Genomic DNA, 21,882 nt, shown 5'->3' on the forward strand with positions numbered 1-21,882 from the left:
GACAGACAGAGATAATGGATGGATGGATAGATGGATGGATAGAGTGATGAGGATGGATGGATAGATGGATGGATGGATGGATGGATGAATACCTAGATAAATAGAATAGAGAGAGAGAGAGAGAGAGAGAGAGAATAGATAGATAGGTTTGTCCAAAGTTCCTGGCTCCCGTAGCCGTTGTTATAATGTTGGGGCGTTTAGGCCTTGGAAAACAGAATCAGTCTCTCTCTGTCTCTCTCTCTGACATTCTCCTGCCCTCCTTTAATTCTCTCCCCAGGCAGGAACTTGCCCCCACCTTTCTGTCTTGGAGCTGGCTGTGAAGAAATTCTCTGACCTCCCTTGTCGGATTGAGGTCATGAGACCCTCGTTTCAGAAGGGGTCCTGCCCCATACCGAGGAGGAAGGAATGCTGTGGAGAGGCCAAGAAGCATCTGAGCAGACAGGCCCTGCGGGGTTTCCCCACTCGGTCTGAATGTCAGACCCTTTTTGTCTAACCACATATCTACGTTGTCAGTCATGCCTGGCCAATGACACCTCCATTCCAGAGACAAAAGGACAGGAGAGCTTCCAGAGAACTGAACGTGTGGAGGTTTCTAGAGGCCGGCACACCTAGGGAAGCTCCACGCCCCTTCTCCCATACCTCACCTTATGCCTCTCTTCATCTGTATCCTTTATAATAAACCAGTAAATGTGATTCAGCATTTTCCTGAGTTCTGTGAGCCCATCTAGCAATTAATTGAACCTGGTGACAGGGTTGCGAGAACCCCAGCTGGAAGCTGCGCTGTCAGCAGTGCAGGTAAAACAAACTGGGGCACGGTATCGGTGTCGGAAGTTTGGGGCAGTCTTGTGGGACCAAGCTCTCACCCCGTGGATCTGATGCTATCTGCAAGTAGACAGTGGCGGAATTGAATTGCAGGGCACCCAGCTGGTGCCCACAGCAGAACTGACTGCTGTGTACGGAAACAGCCCCTCACATGTGGCCCCGGAAGTCTCCTGTGTTGACTGTTACGGTGTGAGAGCACAGGAGAAACACCATTCGTGTTTTTCAGATTCCTACTTGGCTGCAACTGTGTGGCCGAGTTTGACTCCTGTCTCCATGGGCTGGGCAACCCTGGGGGAAACTGCTCAACCTCTCGACACTCAGTGTCTTTATCTGGGCCAAACAGAGCAGGCTTGTTGAACACAGGAAGTGGCTCAAGATTTCACAGGACCCCAGCACACCCAGGCAAGGCGGAGGACTCTTCCCAACACCTTCCACCAGGGATGCTTGTGTTTCATCAGGATCTGACATCCTGGAGAGTCCCTGCAGGTACTCATCTGCCCATGGGGTCCATGTTGTGGGGGAAGCCCCTCCACGTAGTCCCCCCACTAACCCCAACCAGTCCAAACAAGCAGAAATGGACTCACTGAGAGACGAGCGAGAAAGCCTCAGAGCAGATGGCAGGACAGGGGACGAACTTGATGAGGATGTGGCCCAGGGCAGCAGGGAAGTGGGCTCGTGTGACCTTCTCCAGCACGGAGCTGAAGGTGTGGATGTCGGCTGCCTTGCAGGACGGGTCCCCGGCGCCCGTGTCCAGGATGTTTCCCCCGTGCAGGACCAGCAGGAGGACATGCGTCTTGCAGGAGCGCTGTGGGCAGCCTTCCTGAGAGCCAAGGCGGTTGGGATACAGAGAGAGAAAGGCGGCTGGGGTAGGGGGAGGCACACAGGGACACACACACACAGGGATGCACACAGGGACACACACACACAGGGACGCACACAGGGACACACACGCGCATGCTCACACACACGGGGAGACTGAGGCCAGAGAAGCAGGCACTATGTCCAGCCTGTTTTAACTGCAATCTGAGGAGTAGGCTCAGCTCGAATACCCCCCGCTGTGTGACAGAACCTCGGGGGCATTCAGAGCGAGGGAAGGACACGGGCTGCCAGGAGGGGTGGCAGGGCAGGAAGAGTCCCAAGAGACGCCTCCTGTTCATACGGGAACCCAAAGCCCAGGGAAGGACACGGACCCACCCAGGGTCACACAGCAAGTCAGATGAAGAGCTGGAAGAAAATGAGGCCGCCTAGTATCCAAGGGCTCTTCCTAAAATCCCAGCCTCCGAGGCGGGCCCAGACGCCCTCCGAAACCCAGCCCACCTCGCTGTCTTCGTGGATCTCGATGCTTCCCTGGGCCGGGAACCTCTGTCTTCTCAAGGAAACCCGGTACAGTTCTCCTGCAGAGGGAAAGGAGGGCTCAGCATCCTCAGGTGATCAGACACTCCCTGGGCCCAGCTGGCCCTAAAGGTGAGGCCTTGGCTTACATCATAGGTGAGCTCAAGTTAGTTAGAGTCTGGAGCTAGGAAGAGTCACCCCATCCAGGCCCTGCCTCTGAGACCCACACAACATGAAACCCTTTCTCCTCACAAGGAAAGGGAGGGTGGCAGAGTGAGGCCGCAAGGCTGAGTGCCGCCTGACGACTTCCACTGCCAGTTACGGACGGCGATTTGAGCCAAGCCTCCCGCTGAGAACAACTCGAATTGCTGGTGTGATGGCAAATTGTATGCACCCTCTCTTGACGGGGCTGAGAGGTGCCCAGAGAGCTGGTAAAACACACTCTCTGGGTCTATCTGTGAGGCGTTTGGGGAAGAGGTTGGCATTTGAAGCAGTGAACGAAGGCGATCTGTCCTGCCAAGGCGGGTGGGCACCGTGCAGTCCGTGAGGGTCTGAGTAGAACAAAGAGGTGCAGGGAGGGAGGATTCACTCTTCTCAAGCTCAGACTTCCATCTCCTGCCTCACACATCAGCACATCCGCTTCTCCGGCCTTGGGACTTGAACTGGGATTCATGCCATTGTCTCGCCTGGTTCTCCGGCCTTTGGGCTTAGGCTGGAACTACACCACAGGCTTTCCTGAGCCTCCCAACTTCCAGACAGCAGATCAGGGAACCTCTCAGCCTCCATCATCACAAGAGACAGTCCCTCATAATAAGTCTCTTTTTTCTCTTTCTTTCTTTCTTTTTTTTTTTTTTTTTTTTTTTTGACGGAGGTTCACTCTTGTTGCCCAGGCTGGAGTGCAATGGTGCAATCTCAGGTCACCGCAACCTCCTCCTCCGAGGTTCAAGCGATTCTCCTGCCTCAGCCTCCCAAGTAGCTGGGATTACAGGTATGCGCCACCACACCTGGCTAATTTTATTTTTAGAAGAGACGGGGTTTCTCCATGTTGGTCAGGCTGGTCTCAAACTCCTGACCTCAAGTGATCTGCCTGCCTCGGCCTCCCAAAAGGCTGGGATTACAGGCATGAGCCACCGTGCCTGGCCAATAAGTCTCTTTTTATACATCTGTGTATATATCCTTTCAGTCGGTTTCTCTAGAGAACCCTAACACAGCTGGATAAATACTTTCAAAATATGTGTGTGTGTGTGTGTGTGTGTATATATATATTTGAAGTTATCAGAGAGATAATAGAGCCTTGAATTACGGGACCACTTTCTAGGGAAGGCAGACTCCCAGAGAGGTAAGGTCAGCATTTGAAACACTCTTGGTATCCCCCATGAGCTTTAGGGTAAAGCTGGCCTTTGTCAGAAATCTCTCCTTGCTCCTCTCAGCAGCCTGGGCTCAACAGCTCCTCCTTCAAGAAGTCCTTCTTCGCTCCCAGCCCTCCCTGAGCTCTCATTTCCCTCACACAGAATTCAGTAAACCACAGCCATGGACCAAATCTGCCCCACTGCCTGTTTTTTGTAAATAAAGTTTTATTGGAACACACTCAGGCTCCTTCATTTACAGATTGTCTATGGCAGGCAGCTTTTGTGCCATAGGAGCGGAGCAGTCACAGCAGACACCTTACAGCTTACAAAGCTGGAAATATTTATTATCTGGCCCTTTCCAGAAACACTTGTCAACCCCTGATCTAACACCTATGCCCCTGAATGTCATGACATTGGACTCCTGGGTGGAGACACTTCAAAGCATCCAACGGCCACCCCCGAGCCCCCACCCAAATGATACCTGCCGCTCTGAGGACTCCTTCCTGCCTCCAGGCTGCCTTCAGCTCCTCTCCTTCCTCTCCCGTGAGATGGATGCTACTTCCCGTGTGTGGCTAAAACCTACAGCCAAGCTGAACCACCTGTTTGTCTTCAGGGAGGAGGAACTGGCTCATCTCTCTCTTAAAGTCGCAGGTTCTAGATAAAGATGGTCCTTGCCTTCTTCACACCCCCCACACCCCCACCACAGCCTGCTGCTCCCCTCTAGGAGTCACGTCTGGGGAGGGTACTTCCGGGGGTTTTGTGGGCAACGCTAGGCACCCTGTCAACATCCCCTCACCACGACCAGCCCCAGGGGAGGGTACCTCTACAAGGAACTGCACATGAGAAGCTTTTCTCAGCAGGGAAGAGCATTTCTGAAATATCCAGTCCTCCCAGACACAATCCCAGTCAAAGGGTAACTGCTTTATGAGCTCCGAGCTGCCCACACAGACAGGAAATCGTTTCCTAAATGCAGGAGGGAAAACCCATCCTGGGGCCCGGCTGTGCCCAGCACTTCCTAGTTCTTCCCACTGGCTCAGCTCTCCTGCCTAATTTCTAACTTACTAAAGACGTTGCCCTGGGCTTGGCTAGAGGAGACCCAGGCTCTCCCCTCAGGACAGGATGATAACACAAGACAACAGTAATGGCTCAGCTTTATTAAGCACTTATTATGTCCTGGGCGCTATGTGCTTTACATGATTCATCCTGTCTGGTCCCCGCAATTTCTCTCTGAGTCTGAATGGTCTTGTAATTAGCCCATTTTACAGATGAGCAAACCAAGACTCAACCTACGTCACCTGCCCCAAGTACCTTAAAGGTTCAAGCCCAGGCCTGCCGCTGCCAGGCCCGTTTCCACCCCATGAACTAGCACCAGGAGGGAGATGGTCTGAGTGTGGCTTCCCTGAGACAAAGCGCTCATGCTTCATGGTGTGTGCAGCTGTGTGTGCGACTCTGGGGCAGGCTGTGAGTCAAGAAGAACAAGGAGTGACGGCAGGGCTGAGGTTGGCTCTAGGGCTGGGAGGAGCGTGGTTAAAGCCAGGGACCCTGGATCACATCTGAGTTCACCTGAGTTCACATCTTGGCTTTTATCAGCTGTGTGACCTGTGCCTCAGTTTCTTCATCTGGAATACGGGGATAATAAAAGCAGCTACCCCATGGGGTGGTGATGAGGATAGATGAGTTCGTATGCATAAAGGGCTTAGAGCAGGGTGCGGAACACAGGAAGTGTCACATGGGTTAGCTGCTATTGTTATTATTATCACTATCCAGGGGACATCCAGGGCACAGAGCCAGGGCCACAGCTGACAAGATGGGCTGCTGGGGACATTGCCGCCTCCACACTTGCCTTCCCTTGTGCCAAGTCCCTCCCTGAGCCCTGGCAGGCTCCTCGGCCTTGCTGGGCTGGGTGCCTGTTTGCAGTGTGATTACAGGATTAAATGCTGTGATTGCCACAAATTACTATGGCAAGGCTATAAATACATTGCAGGGAAGACATGAGGGTCCTGCTGTCTCCTGGGCACGATGCCCTCTGTTAGGTGGGGGCTGGACCCTGCACCCTCACCCATTACGAAAGCCAAGGAGCGCCTACATCTTTGATCTGTCTGGAGCCAGCCCCCTCGGGACCCATGTGATGCTCTGGGCATCAAATCGATGGATGACTGCTGCATCCTGGCCACCAACGATGTTGAGGCCATGCCTGGTTCCGTGGGGATGGGAGCCACAGGCCAGAGACTGGGCAGGATTATCCTCACTATCCCTCACTCCTCCCTAGCAGCAGGGAAGAGTCTCGCCTCCTACGCTGTTTGGGGACAGAGCCTTGCTTCCTTTCCATGCACAAAAGCCAGGAATGCTTTGCTCTGGGAGATGGAGGAAGGGAGATCTAGCCTGCCAGATTTAGATTCTGGCCCCTTGAGAGGTGACTAACAGGACCAGAGCTTCCCCACAGAAAGGCACATCCCCCGTCTTCGTCTTAGCAGAGGCCCCTGTAGACAAGCAGGGGCAGCCGTAGGCCACCTTCCCTGTACCTTCCCCACAGGTCTCTGCTCTTCTAAAAGCCAGATATTCCTACCATGATGATTGAGGCCATTGGCTCTGACTCACCCCTAAGACATAACCCTTTCACTCGTCCTTGCCTTTGCTCACGTGAGCCCTCTGCCTGCCTGTAAGCCCTTCCTGCCTTTGCAGACTGGCAAACTTCTACTCATCCTGCAAAACCCTGCTCAATTGCTGTCACCTCCAGAAAGCCATCTTTGATCTATCTAGGCAAAGATGGTTATCCCACAGTAGGCGCCGCTGGTGCTGGCTCACTTGTCTATTTCCCCATCAGACTGTAGGCCCCTTGAGAATAGAGTTCATCAGCTTTCAGGGCCTAGGATGGCATTTTTATGAAAACCTTTTGGAAGATCCCAGGATGCACACAGCCTGTGAGACATCTCTGTGCCATTAAACCCTCAGGAGAAATCAGGTTCAGGGAAGCATCATCCACTGAGAAGCACATTTCGTGAAAGTACTCATGGGAACTGGTATGTAGGAACCTCTAGGGATTCTAGAAGAGTCTGGTCTGGGCTCTATAATTCCACCCCTAGAGGCTTCCTCAGGGACTCTGGTGATAAAAGCAGCTGGCAGGGGGTCCTCAGGGGTGGAGAGCCACATACAGGGGACCCCAGGACCTCATCATTGGGCTGCCTGTTTCTTCCCACTTCCTGTTCATTTCTGTTTGCACGTCCCTATTCAGGCTGGGTCCCTGCAGGGCCCAGGTGTGGGGTGGGTGAGCCCACAGCTGTTTTTGTGACAGTGTTTTTTGACAGGCTTTGAGACAGGCCAGCTACCACAGTGCCAGCTCCTAGTACCCTGCTAGCCCCACATCAGGAGAGGTGGTCCACCCAGCTCACCATGGCTGCTCTTGATGCCTGAAGAATGGAGCCTATTTTTGCTTAATCACAGCCTTGGTGAGGTACCAATTGTGATCATCCCCTCTAATTGCCAATGAGCCACACTGCTCTTGAGACGAAAGCCAAGGTCATCACCCACACACTCAGCACCCCAAGCAAAGCCTCACCACAGCTCGGCTGGAGAGCGTGGCTGTCTCCCTCTCTCTTGCTACCAGCCTCTGGGGTCCACAGGGGTGGATGCTGAGGGGCCCCCTGGCTAAAGCCGAACAGTCTCCTCCTCCATCCTCGGCAGTCACTCCTACCCCTCCGTTAGCCACCCCTGGAGTCAACCGAGCAGAGCTGGGCCCACCTTGAGATCACGTGACACATGCTGAGAAGTAGCTACAAAGGTATCTAATCCTCTATGAGCTAGTGGAAGCTCATGCATGGGTAGAAACACAATTTTTTTTTTTTTTTTTTTTTTTTTGCATAAACCAGCCCAGGTCACCAGGCCAGGGCTCTTCACCGTCCTGAAGGAGGGGAGTAAAAGAGGGATTGTCTCTTTGTTCTTACTAATGCCTTCACGCCTCAGCCCTGCCTCCTCAGGGGCACTCTTGGCAGGGAGGAAAAAGTGAGGAGAGGCTACTATGAGGGGCAGGAACTGCTCAGACTGTTAGGCCCTTTCAGTCGAGCTCCTCCCCCATTTAAAAGGACACGTTAGCCGGGCGCAGTGGCTCACGCCTGTAATCCCAACACTTTGGGAGGCCGAGGTGCTGAGGTGCGTGGATCATGAGGTCAGGAGATCGAGACTAACCTGGCTAACACAGTAAAACCCCGTCACTGGTAAAAATACAAAAAGTTAGCCGGACATGGTGGCGGGTGCCTATAGTCCCAGCTATTCGGGAGACTGAGGCAGGAGAATGGCATGAACCTGGGAGGCGAAGGTTGGGGTGAGCCGCGATCGTGCCACTGCACTCCAGCCTGGGCGACAGAGCAAGACTCCGTCTCAAAAAATAATAATAATAATGATAATAAATAATAAATAAAAAGACACATTACTCACCGGGCACTGTGGCTCACATCTGTAGTCCCAGTACTTTTTGGGGGACCAAGGTGGGCAGATCACAAGGTCAGGAGTTCGAGACCAGCCTGGCCAACATGGTGAAACCCCATCTCCACTAAAAACACAAAAATTAGCTGGGCGTGGTAGCGCACACCTGTAATCCCAGCTACTCAGGAGGCTGAGGCAGGAGAATCGCTTGAACCTGGGAGGCGGAGGTTGCAGTGAGCCGAGATCACGCCACTGCACTCCAGCCTGGTGACAGAGCAAGACTCCATCTCCAAATAAATAAATAAATAAAGACATGTTACGCTCTGAGGATCCCCTGTCAAGTCTACCCTGGCCCTGCTTGGAAGTCAAAGGCTTTGCTATTTTGCTGCCATGTGGGATTCATCCATATAGCTAGGTGACATCTGGGAAGAACTATAGCCTCATTCAGTAGCATCTCGGGGGCTCAGCCCACAGCCCCAACTCCCCAGGTGAGCCCACGTGACACACACAGGCGGAGAGAAGGACACACACAGACTTACAGGGAAGATAGGACACAGATAGAGTCCTCGGATGGGAAACTAACCCCCTACTCAGAGGGTGACCTCAGACACGCTCTGCAAACCACCGCAAAATGAGGGGTTTGCCTACATTCCCTGGTAAGAGTCAGGCAGTCTGAGATTCTATGAGTCCAAGCGTGAGTGCCCTCTGGGAGTGCTAGCCTCCAGACCGGCAGAATTCGGCACTAGGACCTTGAAGGGGACCCACAGTCACAAGGATGGAGCCGCTTTGAGAGGCTATGGAGAAAGGAAGAATAACCAAAAAGCTGCAGGCAGCACATTTCGCTTTGCTTTTCAAAGTGGTTGATTCCAACTAGGGAGCTCGGTGTTCATTCCTAGGCAAGTCCTGGGGCAAATTAATAAACAAATGCTTTGAGGATCCTTCGAAAAGGGAGCAGTGGGGCCGGGCGTGGTGGCTCACCCCTGTAATCCCAGCACCGAGGGAGGCTGAGGTGGGCGGATCACTTGAGGTCAGGAGTTCGAGACCAGCCTGGCCAACATGGTGAAACCCTGTCTCTACTAAAAATACAAAAAGTAGCCAGGCGTGGTGGTGGGCACCTGTAATCCTAGCTATCTGGGAGGTTGAGGCAGGAGAATCGCTTAAACCTGGGAGGCGGAGGTTGCAGTGAGCCCAGATCGTGCACTCCAGCCTGGGATACAGAGTGAGACTCTGTCTCAAAAAAAAAAAAAAAAACAAAAAGGCGGGGAGGGGGCGGGGGGCGCGGGAAGGGAGGGGAAGTGCGGGGAGGGGAGGGGAGCAGTGGCTCCCACAGCTCTAATAAGTTCGCCTGGAACCAGCTCGCTGACCCTGCATCATAGCATGTGGCATAGATAGGGTCACTGGACCAGCAGCTCAAGGGAATGCCAAGGGCTTAGGGGCATCTGGGGAGGAGAACACACTGGCAGAATAACAAACTGTCTAAGGAACCCACAGCTCTCACCACAGGAGCTCAAGGAATGTGTGCTCATGAATGGGAACCTGCGGCCACACAGAAGGTGTGGGGACCAACAGCCAGTAACTGTGTGGATGGAGCAGCACGAAGCTGAGGAAATGATGGGCCCTCTTCTGAAGGTTTTTAAACTTTTTTAAAAACAGGGGAAAATTGGCCGGGCGCGGTGGCTCAAGCCTGTAATCCCAGCACTTTGGGAGGCCGAGGCCGGTGGATCACGAGGTCAGGAGTTCGAGACCATCCTGGCTAACACGGTGAAACCCCGTCTCTACTAAAAATACAAGAAAATTAGCCGGGCGCCGTGGCAGGCACCTGTAGTCCCAGCTACTCGGGAGGCTGAGGCAGGAGAATGGCGTCAACCCGGGGGGGCGGAGCTTGCAGTGAGCCGAGATCACGCCACTGCACTCCAGCCTGGGGCACAGAGCAAGACTCTGTCTCGGGAAAAAAAAAAAAACAAACAAAAAAAAAACAGGGGAAAATTTTAGCCAATGAAAGTTTCCTTAGGAGCCCAATTTGCAAAGATAAAAGTGGATTGGCTCTGGCTGAAGCAGGTTGGGGGACCCAGAGCCCACCTTCCTCACTCCAGCACATCCCTGTCCCTAGGCAGTTCCTGATGGCTCCAAGAGAGTGAAACTTAAAAGCCACTGAGTTTGTTCAGCAGCCAGACTGCAGGCCACCCTCCTCTGCAGGTTCCCAGCCCCTAGCTTTGCAGAAAGGGAAAAACGGCAATCTAAATAATGGTGGGGGAGGTGCGGGAAGGAGCTTGGGGCCTCGTATTAGAAGAAAACACACCAAAATGTTTACAGTGGTTTTCTCTAGATGCTGGGACAATGGATTTTATTTATATATATATATATATATATATATATATAACTTTCTACTTTCATCTATTTTCCAATTTTTCTCTAAGGAGTCCATATTTCTTTTAGTTTAAAACTATTTGTGAATGTTTATTGGATAGATAATACAAGTATGGTCATGTTTATGCGAGGAACTTTTTTTTTTTTTTTTCGAGACGGAGTCTCACTCTGTCGCCAGGCTGGAATGCAGTGGTGCAGTCTCAGCTCACTGCAACCTCTGCCTCCCGGGTTCCAGCAATTCTCCTGCCTCAGCCTCCTGAGTAGCTGGGACTACAGGCATGCGCCACCACGTCCAGCTAATTTTTGTATTTTTAGTAAAGACGGGGTTTCACAGTGTTGGCCAGGATGGTCTTGAGCTCTTGACCTCATGATCTGCCCGCCTTGGCCTCCCAAAGGGCTGGGATTACAGACATGAGCCACTGTGCCCGGCCTATGCGAGGAACATTTTAAAACCAGCCACAACCTCCTATTTTAGTCAATATAAACACTCCAAAGAAAAAGGTGTGACATGTCCTCCCCTCTGAGAGCTGACAGGCTAATGAGGGAGTATAAAAGGACAAGAAATACTTGTGGAAGGAAAGAATAAATGTGGAACGTGATGAGTGAATTAAGATCGTGTGTTTGGGTTAAAAACGAACTCGAGGCTAGGCATGGTGGCTCACACCTGTAATCACAGCACTTTGGAGGCCAAGGTGGGTGGATCAGTTGAGGTCAGGAGTTCGAGACCAGCCTGGCCAACATGGTGAAACCCCGTCTCTACTAAAAATACAAAAATTAGGCATGGTGGCAGGTGCCTGTAATCTCAGCTACTTGGGAAGCTGAGGCAGGAGGATCACTTGAACCCAGCAGGTGGAGGTTGCAGTAAGCAGAGATCCCACTATTGCACTCCAGCCTGGGCAACAAGAGCAAAACCCCATCTTGAAAAAATAAAATAATAAAATAAAATTAAAATAAAGCCTTCCAAGGACTTAAAAAAAAAAGACCTCGATACCACTTGCCTATTCCTACCCTATTGGTTATTGCCCAAACTTGTGTCAGGGTTGAAAACACCAAGACCAATCAGACACAGCACCTGCCTTCAAATAGCTCTCAAGCCCCTGGGATCACATGACCAAGAATAGGTCATGTGACCAAGGTCAGGTCATATGACAAAGACCTAGGTCATGTGCTTCAGATCAGTCACACGACCAAAGGCTACAAACAGCCTGAGTCAGGGTCATGGGGCTGCCACTGTTACTTCTCAACCTCTAAGGCTGCACAAACCAGAGATCTCAGTTCAAAATGAGAGGGGGACATCCCTGCCCTGCCCCTGCAGCTCAGGCCCTGCCGAGGGTATGTCTGATGCCCAATAACAGGGCAGGAAAGCTATAGAAAGGGGCTCAGGAGGTTGAGAGACCCAGCCTGGAGAAGAGCAGGCTCAGAGGGATACAGCGGCTGCCTGCAATCTATGCTGAGCATGTGTGGGTCAAGGGAGCAGAGGGCAGACTCAGGATGAATAAGGGTTGAGGTGGTTTCTGGAGAGTCATTCCAAGTTTTAGCACAACCTAGGAAATGTTTACAACAGTTCAAGAGTGACCTGTGCTGACCTGCAGACAGGCTGTTCTCCTTCACTGAGGTTAGACAAGCAAGTTATATAAGTGGCCACGTAGCAGGGTGCTGGGGAGGGAAGTTTCATCCAGTGTGGTGGGGAGCTGGCGGCTGAGGTCCCTCCGTGACTCCTTAACCCTTTCAGTGTCAGAATCTAATCACGTCCGCCTGGATTCATCTGACTAACCAGGCTAAGGTGATGTGTTCAAACCTTCAGTGGCCCAGTGAGCCTTTCACAGAGACACTACCCCAGACCAGGGCCTGGCCCTTGCGAGGGCCTATGCCCCAAACCCTGCCCCTTGAGAACATGTTGTTAGATACCCCACGTGAACACGGGGTTAGTTCAGAGGATCAGTTCTCATGGGGAATCCCAGTTCAGATCAGAGGTGCCATCTTGAATCGGGCCCAGTGAAATTTCCAGGTATACAACCATGAGAAAACTCTGCTACCACGACACAGGGATGCTAGAGGGACACGACATCCAAACCCTGGTATTCCCCTGCAGACTCCTCTGCAACAACCACAGCCCTCCTTAGATTGGTCCTGAGTTTCTAGTCCTCACCCGGTGTCTCAGGCAATCTTCACATTCATCCTGTGAGGCCAGGAGTACCCTCCCCATCTTAAAGATGAGAAAACCAAGGATTGGAAAGGTGAAGTGATTTCTCTCAGGATGTAAGTGGAGGGCTGGGGACTAGAACCCAGGTCACCAGGTCAGGGCTCTTCCCCGCTCTTCATCGTCCTGAAGGAGGGGAGTAAGAAAGGGATGGTCTCTTTGCTCTTACTAATGCCTTCACGCCACAGCCCTGCCTCCTCAGGGAGACTCTTGGCAGGGAAGAAAGAGCAGGGAGAGGTTACTATGGGGAGCAGGGACTTCTTAGGTTGTTAGGCCTGACGCCCTAATGATCCCCTGTCAAGTCCACCCTGGCCTTGCCAGGAACAGCACAAACACAAAGGAATGCAGTGGCACGCTCCAGCCCACGCGCACCTGCAGTAACCCCCGCCGAGTGTGTGCGGCGTCCAGCACAGGGCCTGGGAATCGCTCTTACACATAGGAAAAAGGTGCTCAACCTCAGAACCCTAAACTAGAGGAAGGCTCATTGAAATTACCCTGAGACAACTTTCTTTTCCCCCTCACCTGTCGGATTGGCAGTTGTGACACCCTGTGCATTCATTGCTGGTGAGAGTAAAACAGCCTCTGTGAAGGGCCCTCTGGCAACGTCATTCAAAATGCAAAATGCCTTTGACCCAGCAATTCCAAGCCCACGTGCAAAAGGACATATGCACAATGCTCACCATTGCCACAGTGCTTTCACAATAGCAAAAGACAGGAAGCACCTATACGTCCACCAGCAGGGGACAGATTGAATACATTGTACCACAGTGAAATCGCACACGCCCATTGCAAAAAACAACTCAGCTCTAAGTGTACCGAGCTAAGGAGACAATCTTGATCTAGTACCAACATCTGAGAAAAGCAAGGTGCATGATGAAAGGAACTGTGTGCTCCCTTCTGCGTGAGGATACAGATATAAAAATATATATAAATGCATATTTATGGATAGACTCACGTATGCAGAGATTATCTCTGAAATGGAATCTAAGAAATCGGTTATCATCTTTTCTTCTAGGGAGAATTGTGTGCGCTGGAAGACCGGAGAGGGAGGCATTTTATACCATGTACATGTGCTACCTACTCAAAAGATAGATTAAAAATAAGAATTTGTTTAAAGTGCATGTAGCAGGGTGGGTTTTTTTTAGATACCAATTTATATTTTCTCCCAGCTCTGGCTCCTTTGCCTCTGGGAAGGTTTGTGGCAGAGCTTCCTGGCTTTTGTTTCCAAAAGCTCTTTTGTTCCCAAGAGGAAAGGATTTAAGGAGACAGAGAATGCTTCAGGGTGAAAAGAGATCCTCACGCCCTGGCCCTGAGTAGAGGAGAGAGTCCTCTCTACCGGTCCCTTGGCAGCTCCAGGAAGAAGGAGATCCACATAAGAAGACCTGGCCATCCCATGCTCTAGGGAGCCTGAACCCTAGGCCAGGAGCTGCAAGCCCAGGACAAAAGGGATCACTAGGCTGGGTTCCGGGGTCCTTGTCCTCACTGTTGTGGATGGAGGACTCCTTGCACATGTGTGCATGCTGCACTCACCCTTCCCCAACCAGAGTGCTGGGAAGACCCCTGGAGTTTTGGGGCAATGGCAGGAGAAGGAAGAAAGAGAAGCCCCTGGACACACAAAGGAGGAGGAGTCCTTCACCGGCACAGCTGCGTGGGAATGCACAGTCCAAATCAAAGTGGTTTACAGAAAAACAAAAGAAAGGGTGATTCTTCCACGTGGAAGTAAGTAGACTGTGCAGTGAGGTCTCCCTTTGCCCCTCCAGAGCCACAGTGCCCCATCTCTGCCTGACTCAGCCTGAGGCCAAGGCCCTCTTGCTACTGGTTGGGTGTAGCCGATGGAAAGCACCAGTAGGAGAACTGGGACAAGGGAGCCCCCTCCATGCCGGGTCATCGGGTCATCGTAAGGTGATCTCGGCTGGAGGCTGCTGCTCATGCAGGAGCCTCTCTGGGCTCTTCTCTTTCAGGGGTGGGAACAGCCCCAGGGTACTGCTGACGCCTTCTTGGTTTCCTTGAAGCCTCACTCACCTGTGAATAAAGTCTCTCTGCTAAGCCCTCCTCCACCTGTGGTTTGTGTGAGACTTCTGTTTCCTGCTAGAACCCTGACTGCATCACGGGCTGGATCCTAAGTACTCTATGCAAATCCCATCACCTCCTCCCACACCACCCCTCTCCAGGCTTCCCATATCCTGACCAAGCCCCTGCCTTCTGCTCCGCTCTCCCACACTCACCCCTCCCTCTCTGAACTCAGCCAGTTTTCGCACATCTCCTTTCCCTCTCACCGCAGGTCCCTGCAAATGTTCCCCAGGCCTGGGCTCTTCTCTACACTGCCCCGTGCCCAGATACTTCCCACAGGAAATTTAGTGTTCCTTCCTTCCGGAGGACTTCCACTCTTTCTGTCCTCTCCGCAAAAGCACCGCGGTCCTCTCTTTCCTGAGGTTAATCCTCATGCTTTTCATTTTATGACTTTTGATTATTATCTTCCCCTCTTCCATCTCCCAGATGATGAGATCCTTAAGGGCTGGGACTGGGTTTGATTTTGCTCTATTTTATCCCCAAAGACTATCACGATGCTGGCATACAAAAGTGCTCATTAAATATTTTTTAAACAAATGGGTGAATGAACTAATCATTTGTTCCCATTTTGCACCCCTATAAGTGTCGGAAGCTGCACGTGCCCCAGCAAAACCCAGATGCTACGTAGATAGACTTGCATATACGCACAGAGATGCACACTCACCCTCATGAAAGTGAATGCACCAATGCACTGGCATAGAGGCTAATGCACATCCTCATGAAAGTGAATGCACCAATGCATTGGCAGAGGCTAATGCACACATACAAGTGCAAGGGCGCGCACACACACACAATGAGAAGGAACCATGCCAAGCAGAGACATACACGCACATGCACGAAAAGTGCTCCCAAGGCGGACGTCTGCCACCCTGAGCTCATTAAAGCTGGCTAAATATAGCCTGTCTGCAGCTGTGCTCAGCAAGCTGCCCACACAGGCCAGGAAAAGACACCAGTTACCAGGCAGAGGAGTGAAGAGGCCAGTCATGGGCAAGGGGCTTCACGCGTCCTTGTCTGTGGTGGGGAGTCTTCCTGGGGAGGCCAGGGGCTGAGGGTATCTGGGAAGGGAAGCTCTTTGGTGGCTGGTCAGGGCATTCAGAGCTGTTCCTCTGGTCACTGACCCTAGGCAGCGGGGTGTGACATCAAACCACATGCCCACGATGGGGAGAGGTGAGCTGAGCCATCTACATCTCTCTGTGTCTGAGCTGAGGACCCAAGCTCAGTCCAGGACCAGGGGCTGGAGTTAGGACCCAGCTGGGGATACACTGGGGCTAAGGTGGTGGCCAGGAGAGAGGCTCAGCAGAGGATGAAGATAAAGGGTCAGACTGGGGCTAGGGTTGGGACTCGGTGACCATTGCCAGGTCCTTTTCTGGGGACGAGAAGAAGGTTGGGACGCGGTGACCATTGCCACGTCCTTTTCTGGGGATGAGAAGAAGGTTGGGACTCTGTGAACCATTGCCAGTTCCTTTTCTGGGGATGAGAGGAAGGTTGGGACTCGGTGACCATTGCCAGGTCCTTTTCTGGGGATGAGAGGAAGGTTGGGAGTTGGTGACCACTGCTACTTCCTTTTCTGGGGACGAGAGGAAGGTTGGGACTCAGTGACCATTGCCAGGTCTTTTTCTGCAAATGAGAGGAAAGTTGGGACTCGGTGACCATTGTCAGGTCTTTTTTCTGGCGATGAGAGGAAGTTCACAGCCCCACAGAGCATCTGCTCTAATGTGTGGACGTGGCTGTGGGAAGACCCTGCCTGCACGTGGGACAGCTGCCTGCTGTCCCCACCCCTGCAGCTAACGCCAGGCACTGGCCCTGGAAAAGCCATGAGGCAACAGCATGGCTTTGGGTCCCATGTGTCAGGTGGCTGTTGTCATCCACACAGGCCGGGTCCAACTTCGAGGGCCACAATGGACAGGTCTTCCTGCTGTAGAATCTGCCCCCCAACCCATCCTGCGTGGGGGTGGGACAGAGGGAGCCTCCTCTCCACTCGCACTTTTCCCGCCCTGTGCACTGCAGAGCCCTGCACCTCGTGGAGCTGCTCAGACTGGAAGGGAGAGGCATGGAGAGGGTGAGGCAGCGGCAGGTCTCCTGGGAGAATGTCACGCCTCCTCCCACCAGACACTCCTGGATGGGGGTGCGGACAGAGGAAGGCGAGTTACTGCCCCTTTGAGACAACAGCCCTGCCCTCTGCCTCTTCTATGGTGGCAGCATATGGCAGCAGGAGGGGTGGGCTGGGCTTGCTGGATTCAGCATGAGCGACCCCGGCTGCCATGAATGGGGCCACAGGGCAGAGGCCAACAGTGAGGGGTACAGAGGGACCCTGATCCTTCCCACCATTTGATGCAGAGGAACTGCCTCTGTCTCCTCTACAGAGATGGATGGGATGCTCAGGCTTCCCAATTAGCCCACAAGAAAACTGTGCTTAGAGAGTCCATGCTCCTCCCAGAGTCGGGGTGGAAGGGAAGGGGGAGAGCTGACAGGAAGAGGAGAAAATGGGCAGGTAAGGTCGTATGGGCGCAAGATTCACGCTTCATTGGAGAGGAGCCACAGGAGGGGAAGCAGGGGCTGTGAGGACCAGGCTTTCCTCCTCCAAAGGTCTCTCTGACACTCTGAAGGGAGGACCAGAGTGGGTGAGATGGGAAGCAGGGAGGCAGGGAGGCAGGCAGGTAAGGAGGCAGGGAGGCCAGTGCACAGGAGGATGCAATAGTCCAGGAGAGAGAAGATAGGGCCTCAACTAGAGAAGGGATGGGGATAGAGCGGAGTGGGTGGGTCTCATAGCACTGCTGGAGGTTGAATGACACTAGGAGCGGCTGATTTGACAGTGGATGGTGACAGAGAGAGAGAAGTCTAGAAGGCTTCTGGCTTGGACTCATGGAGGATGGTGCCATGCACACTGGATGGGAGCACAGAAGGAGTGAGGTTCGATGGAGACACGTAAGATCTCTGAGTCCCTACAGCCAGCACCATGGCAGGTGTGGTGGAAGCACCCTGGAAATGGTCACTGTGTTAACTAATGGAGCAGCACGAACAATGCAGAAACACAAAGAGGCACAGACAGAGGAAGCCAGGGGACAGAGAAGCGGCAACAGAAGACGCTGAGAACGTCAGACCCAGGAGGGACTCCATGTACAGACAGACAGGCCCCAGGCAGGAGCTGAGACTGCACAGCAACTCGGCAGAAGGTCACTCAGGTCTCCTCCCCCAAGTCCAAGGCCCTCTCTCTTCTCTGCGCCCCCACCGAGCCCCCACACACAATGGCTCCCTTGGCTTCCTCTAGTTTGGTTTCAAATAGCAGACTCGCGCCAGTGACAGCAGGCTGCCAGGCCGCCTGTCCAACTGCACAGTGAAGGCTGGGGCTGCCTGGCAGCCGCAAAGGAGAAAGTGTCCAGGACATCCCTCCCTGCATAGCCACTGCAGACAAGCCCTTGCAACCTTATACCTGCGCCTGCCCCGAGAGGCCCATGGCAGCCTCCCTCCCCACGCTCGCAACCCAAGAGGCCCCATGCTCTCTGGCCGGCTCATGTCCTCCTCTCTGGGGACTCCAACGCTTGGGGAAACACTGCTGCGACAATGGCAACTGAGGCAGCCGCAGGACCAGCAGAGCGCCAGCAAGAATGAGCCCCACTTGATAAGATTCATCATCACATGGGCACCAGGTGTTCCAGCTTCCAAGGCACATCTGTCCAGTAACAAGTGAGAACCATCAGTACTTTCTATCCACCCTGCGCGGATCCTAGTATCTCACAGATATCATCTCTGGTGCCCTCAGCAACTCTAAGAAGTAGATGGTATGGCCATCTTTTCTTTTCTTTGTTTATTTTTATTTTATTTTATTTTATTTTTGAGACGCAGTCTCGCTCTGTTGCCAGGCTGGAGTGCAGTGGCACAATCTCGGCTCACTGCAACTTCCACCTCCTGGGTTCAAGCGATTCTCCTGCCTCAGCCTCCCAAGTAGCTGGGATTAAAGGCACACGCCACCATGCCCGGCTAATTCTTTGTATTTTAGTAGAGATGGGGCTTCACCATGTTGCCCAGGCTGGTCTCGAACTCCTGAGCTCAGGCAATCCGCCCGCCTTGGTCTCCCGAAGTGTTGGGATTACAGGCATGAGCCACTGCGCCCAGCATGACAGTATGTTCATCTTTCCACAACTGAGTAAACTGAGGCTCAGAGACATCAAGTAACTTATCCAAAATGTCACAGCTACTAAATGAGAGAAGCTGAGTGTCAAACCCAGGCCTTACCACCCTGCAACCCCAGACACCATCACACTAGTCCCAGGATGCTCTGACTCCTGGTGCCAGGGCAACTTCCACCACCTCGCAACTTGTTTTTAGTGAGTTTTCAAAAACCCAGTGGAACTACTAAAGAAGATAATTTGCATGCAAGTACGTTTTACGTGGAAAAGCACCATTATAAATGCAAGCCATTGCGATTCTTCTTTGTTTAATTCAGGTCACAGATTTTTCTTCTGCCAATTTTGCCTTAAAAATAAACAAACACCTTACCATCGATCATCACCATCATTTCATAAAAGAAAAAGCATTTTAATGCCAAAACTAGGCAGGACGTAATTGTAGAATTCTGTGAAAAGGAGTCCTCTCAATGGTATACGCTCAACGCGATAGAAAAACACAGTTCAGTATTATTGTTTTTCTCTCTGCTGAAAATCTTAGGCTCTTTTGGGCATCCCCAACCTAGACGACCTCCAAGGTATCATTTGAGCTCCACAAATGCATCTGCACACACGCTGTCATTCTTTGCTAAATAAGAACACTTTTTTTTTTTTTTTTTGAGATGCAGTGTTGCTGTGTCACCCAGGCTGGAATTCAATGGCACGATCCTGGCTCACTGCAACCTCCGCCTCCTGGGTTCAAACGATTTTCCTGCCTCAGCCTCCCCAGTAGCTGGGATTTCGGGCATGCACCATCACACTTGGCTAACTTTTGTATTTTTAGTAGAGATGGGGTTTCGCTATATTGGCCAGGCAGGTCTCGATCTCCCGACCTCAGGTGATCCACCCACCTCAGCCTCCCAAAGTGTTGGGATTACAGGTGTGAGCCACCGCGCCCGGCCCGAGAAGAACATTCTGAAGGAGCAGAATTTGATGACAGCCTTCAGCAATAGAATTCTAACTATTTAAACACACATTTTTCTTCAGTCAGGTCCAGAGGTCACTAAACATCTCGTCAATTCAATTGTGTCTGTGGAAAACAGAGCTGTGGTTTGGCATCCCGGAGACAAGCCCCGCGTCGGGCGGCTGCTTGTGCTTCGGGGCTGCCGCTGTCTCCTCTGGCCAGGTGCTCAGAAGGCGAGATGATGGGTTCCTTTCCTCTCCTGCATTCCTGGGGAATGTGGTGACACCCCTGTGTTCAGCATGCTTGTTATTTTACAATGTTTTGGCATCTCAGGGGCCTTGCTGGCCAGGAAGAGACTGCCCCTCCCAGGGCTGGCTAATTCCTAGAGGTAATAACCACTCCCTTTGAGGGCGCCTTTCATAGGCAAACGGACCAGTCCCAAACCCATATCCCCAACCACCTTCTCTGTCTAACTCTCACCCGCCAAACCAATACTTCCCTGGCCCTAAATCAACCCAGGGCCAGCTACCAGACAACGGGACACCAGCCCTAGAGCCCAGAGCCCAGAGCCCTCGACATGCAAATCAGCCAGCCCTAGGTAGTTCTCCTGCTCTGCCCTGTCCTTCCAGCAGAAAACCCAACAAGGGCTCTGGGCCTTGCAACTTTGGGAGGCTCAGTCCACCCTGCCCACCACCTCCCCAGGCTCAGGCCTGCAGCCACTCTGCAAGCTCTTCCATACCTCAGTTGCTGTTCTGAGGTGGAGGCGCCTATGACATCAGCCTTTCTATGGCCTGGAACCCAGCCTTGAGTGGGCTTCCTGGCCCTTCTGTCTCCTGACCAAACCCAGTGCTTCCCCCATGGCCTTGCGCGGCGTGGCATGGCCCCATCTCTCAAAACCTGTGCTGAACATCTTTTTCACCTCTATACATTAAAGACCCGCAGGTACATTTTGTTTGTTTGTTTGTTTTTTTTTTTTTTTTTTTTTTGAGACGGAGTCTTGCTCTGTCGCCCAGGCTGGAGTGCAGTGGCGCAATCTCGGCTCACTGCAAGCTCCGCCTCCCGGGTTCACGCCATTCTCCTGCCTCAGCCTCCCGAGTAGCTGGGACTACAGGCGCCCGCCACTGTGCCCGGCTAATTTTTTCTATTTTTAGTAGAGACGGGGTTTCACCATGGTCTCGATCTCCTGACCTTGTGATCCGCCCGCCTCGGCCTCCCAAAGTGCTGGGATTACAGGCGTGAGCCACCGCGCCCGGCCCCGCAGGTACATTTTAACACAGTTCCCTTGTGCTGAGCTCAGTTCCTTACACCCCTACAAGGGCTCGGGAAAGAGAACTGCCATCTCTCTGCCCTGTCCTTTCCATGGCCTGATGCCCTTATGGCCTGGGCTTTGGGGTGCCCCTGACAAAGATATTCACACCTACCAGCCCCTGAAGGGCTTTGTCTATGAAATTGCCATTGATTGTTTGAAGCAGAAAAAGATTCTCCAGGTAAGGTGCAATGGCTCATGTCTGTAATCCCAGCACTTTGGGAGGCTGAGGCAGACAGATCACCTGAGGTCAGGAGTTCAAGACCAGCCTGGCCAACATGGCAAAACCCCGTCTCTACTAAAAATACAAAAATTAGCTGGCCATGGTGGCGGGCGCCTATAATCCCAGCTACTCAAGAGGCTGAGGCAGGATAATCGCTTGAACCTAGGAGGCAGAGGCTGTGGTGAGCCGAGATCATGCCACTGCACTCCAGCCTAAGCAGAGCAAGACTCTGTCTCAAAAACAGTAAGAGAAAGTTTCTCTGGCAGGGGATGCCTGTGTACCCGCTCAAGGCTGGGTTCCAGGCCATAGGAAGGCTGGTGTCATAGGCGCCTCCACCTCAGGACAGCAACTGAAGGATGGAAGAGTTTGCAGAGCGGCCGCAGGCCTGAGCCCGAGGAAGTGGTGGGCAGAGTGGACTGAGCCCCTCCAAAGCTGCAACTATAGATCAAAGGAGCAGGAGAGAGAAGTCAGGAAAGTTCTGAGTACAACGCCACCCCAAACACACATGGACTCTTCTCCTGACCCAGCCGCATGTGGAAGTCAATAATGCCAACAGCAAAGACATTTGGCCCAGACATTGGCCACTGAGTCCTCCCAGAATGTCCAAGGAAGACGTCCTGAGGTCACTATGTCAGCAAATGGCCACGTCTCGACCAAGTCTTTCCTGGGTCCAATGCTGTGCTCATCTCTCTGGGAAAACACAGGGGGAAGGAAACCTGGAGACGCC

The 21,882-nt window shown here is 52.6% G+C and overlaps 1 protein-coding gene across 1 annotated transcript in view; it reads right to left on the bottom strand.

Moving 5' to 3' along the window:
* The window catches only part of PITPNM3 (PITPNM family member 3), an 84,959-nt gene that overhangs the window by 28,380 nt on the left and 34,697 nt on the right, over positions 1-21,882 (bottom strand). Inside the window, exons 4-5 of the mRNA XM_025362595.1 lie at positions 2,140-2,216; positions 1,407-1,642 (exon numbers count right to left, since the gene is read on the bottom strand). Coding sequence (XP_025218380.1) covers positions 1,407-1,642; positions 2,140-2,216 — 313 coding nt within the window. The remainder of the gene's footprint in view (positions 1-1,406; positions 1,643-2,139; positions 2,217-21,882) is intronic.

The sequence above is a fragment of the Theropithecus gelada genome, chromosome 16 (assembly GCF_003255815.1).
Source record: "Theropithecus gelada isolate Dixy chromosome 16, Tgel_1.0, whole genome shotgun sequence".
Classification (NCBI taxonomy): Eukaryota; Metazoa; Chordata; class Mammalia; order Primates; family Cercopithecidae; genus Theropithecus; species Theropithecus gelada.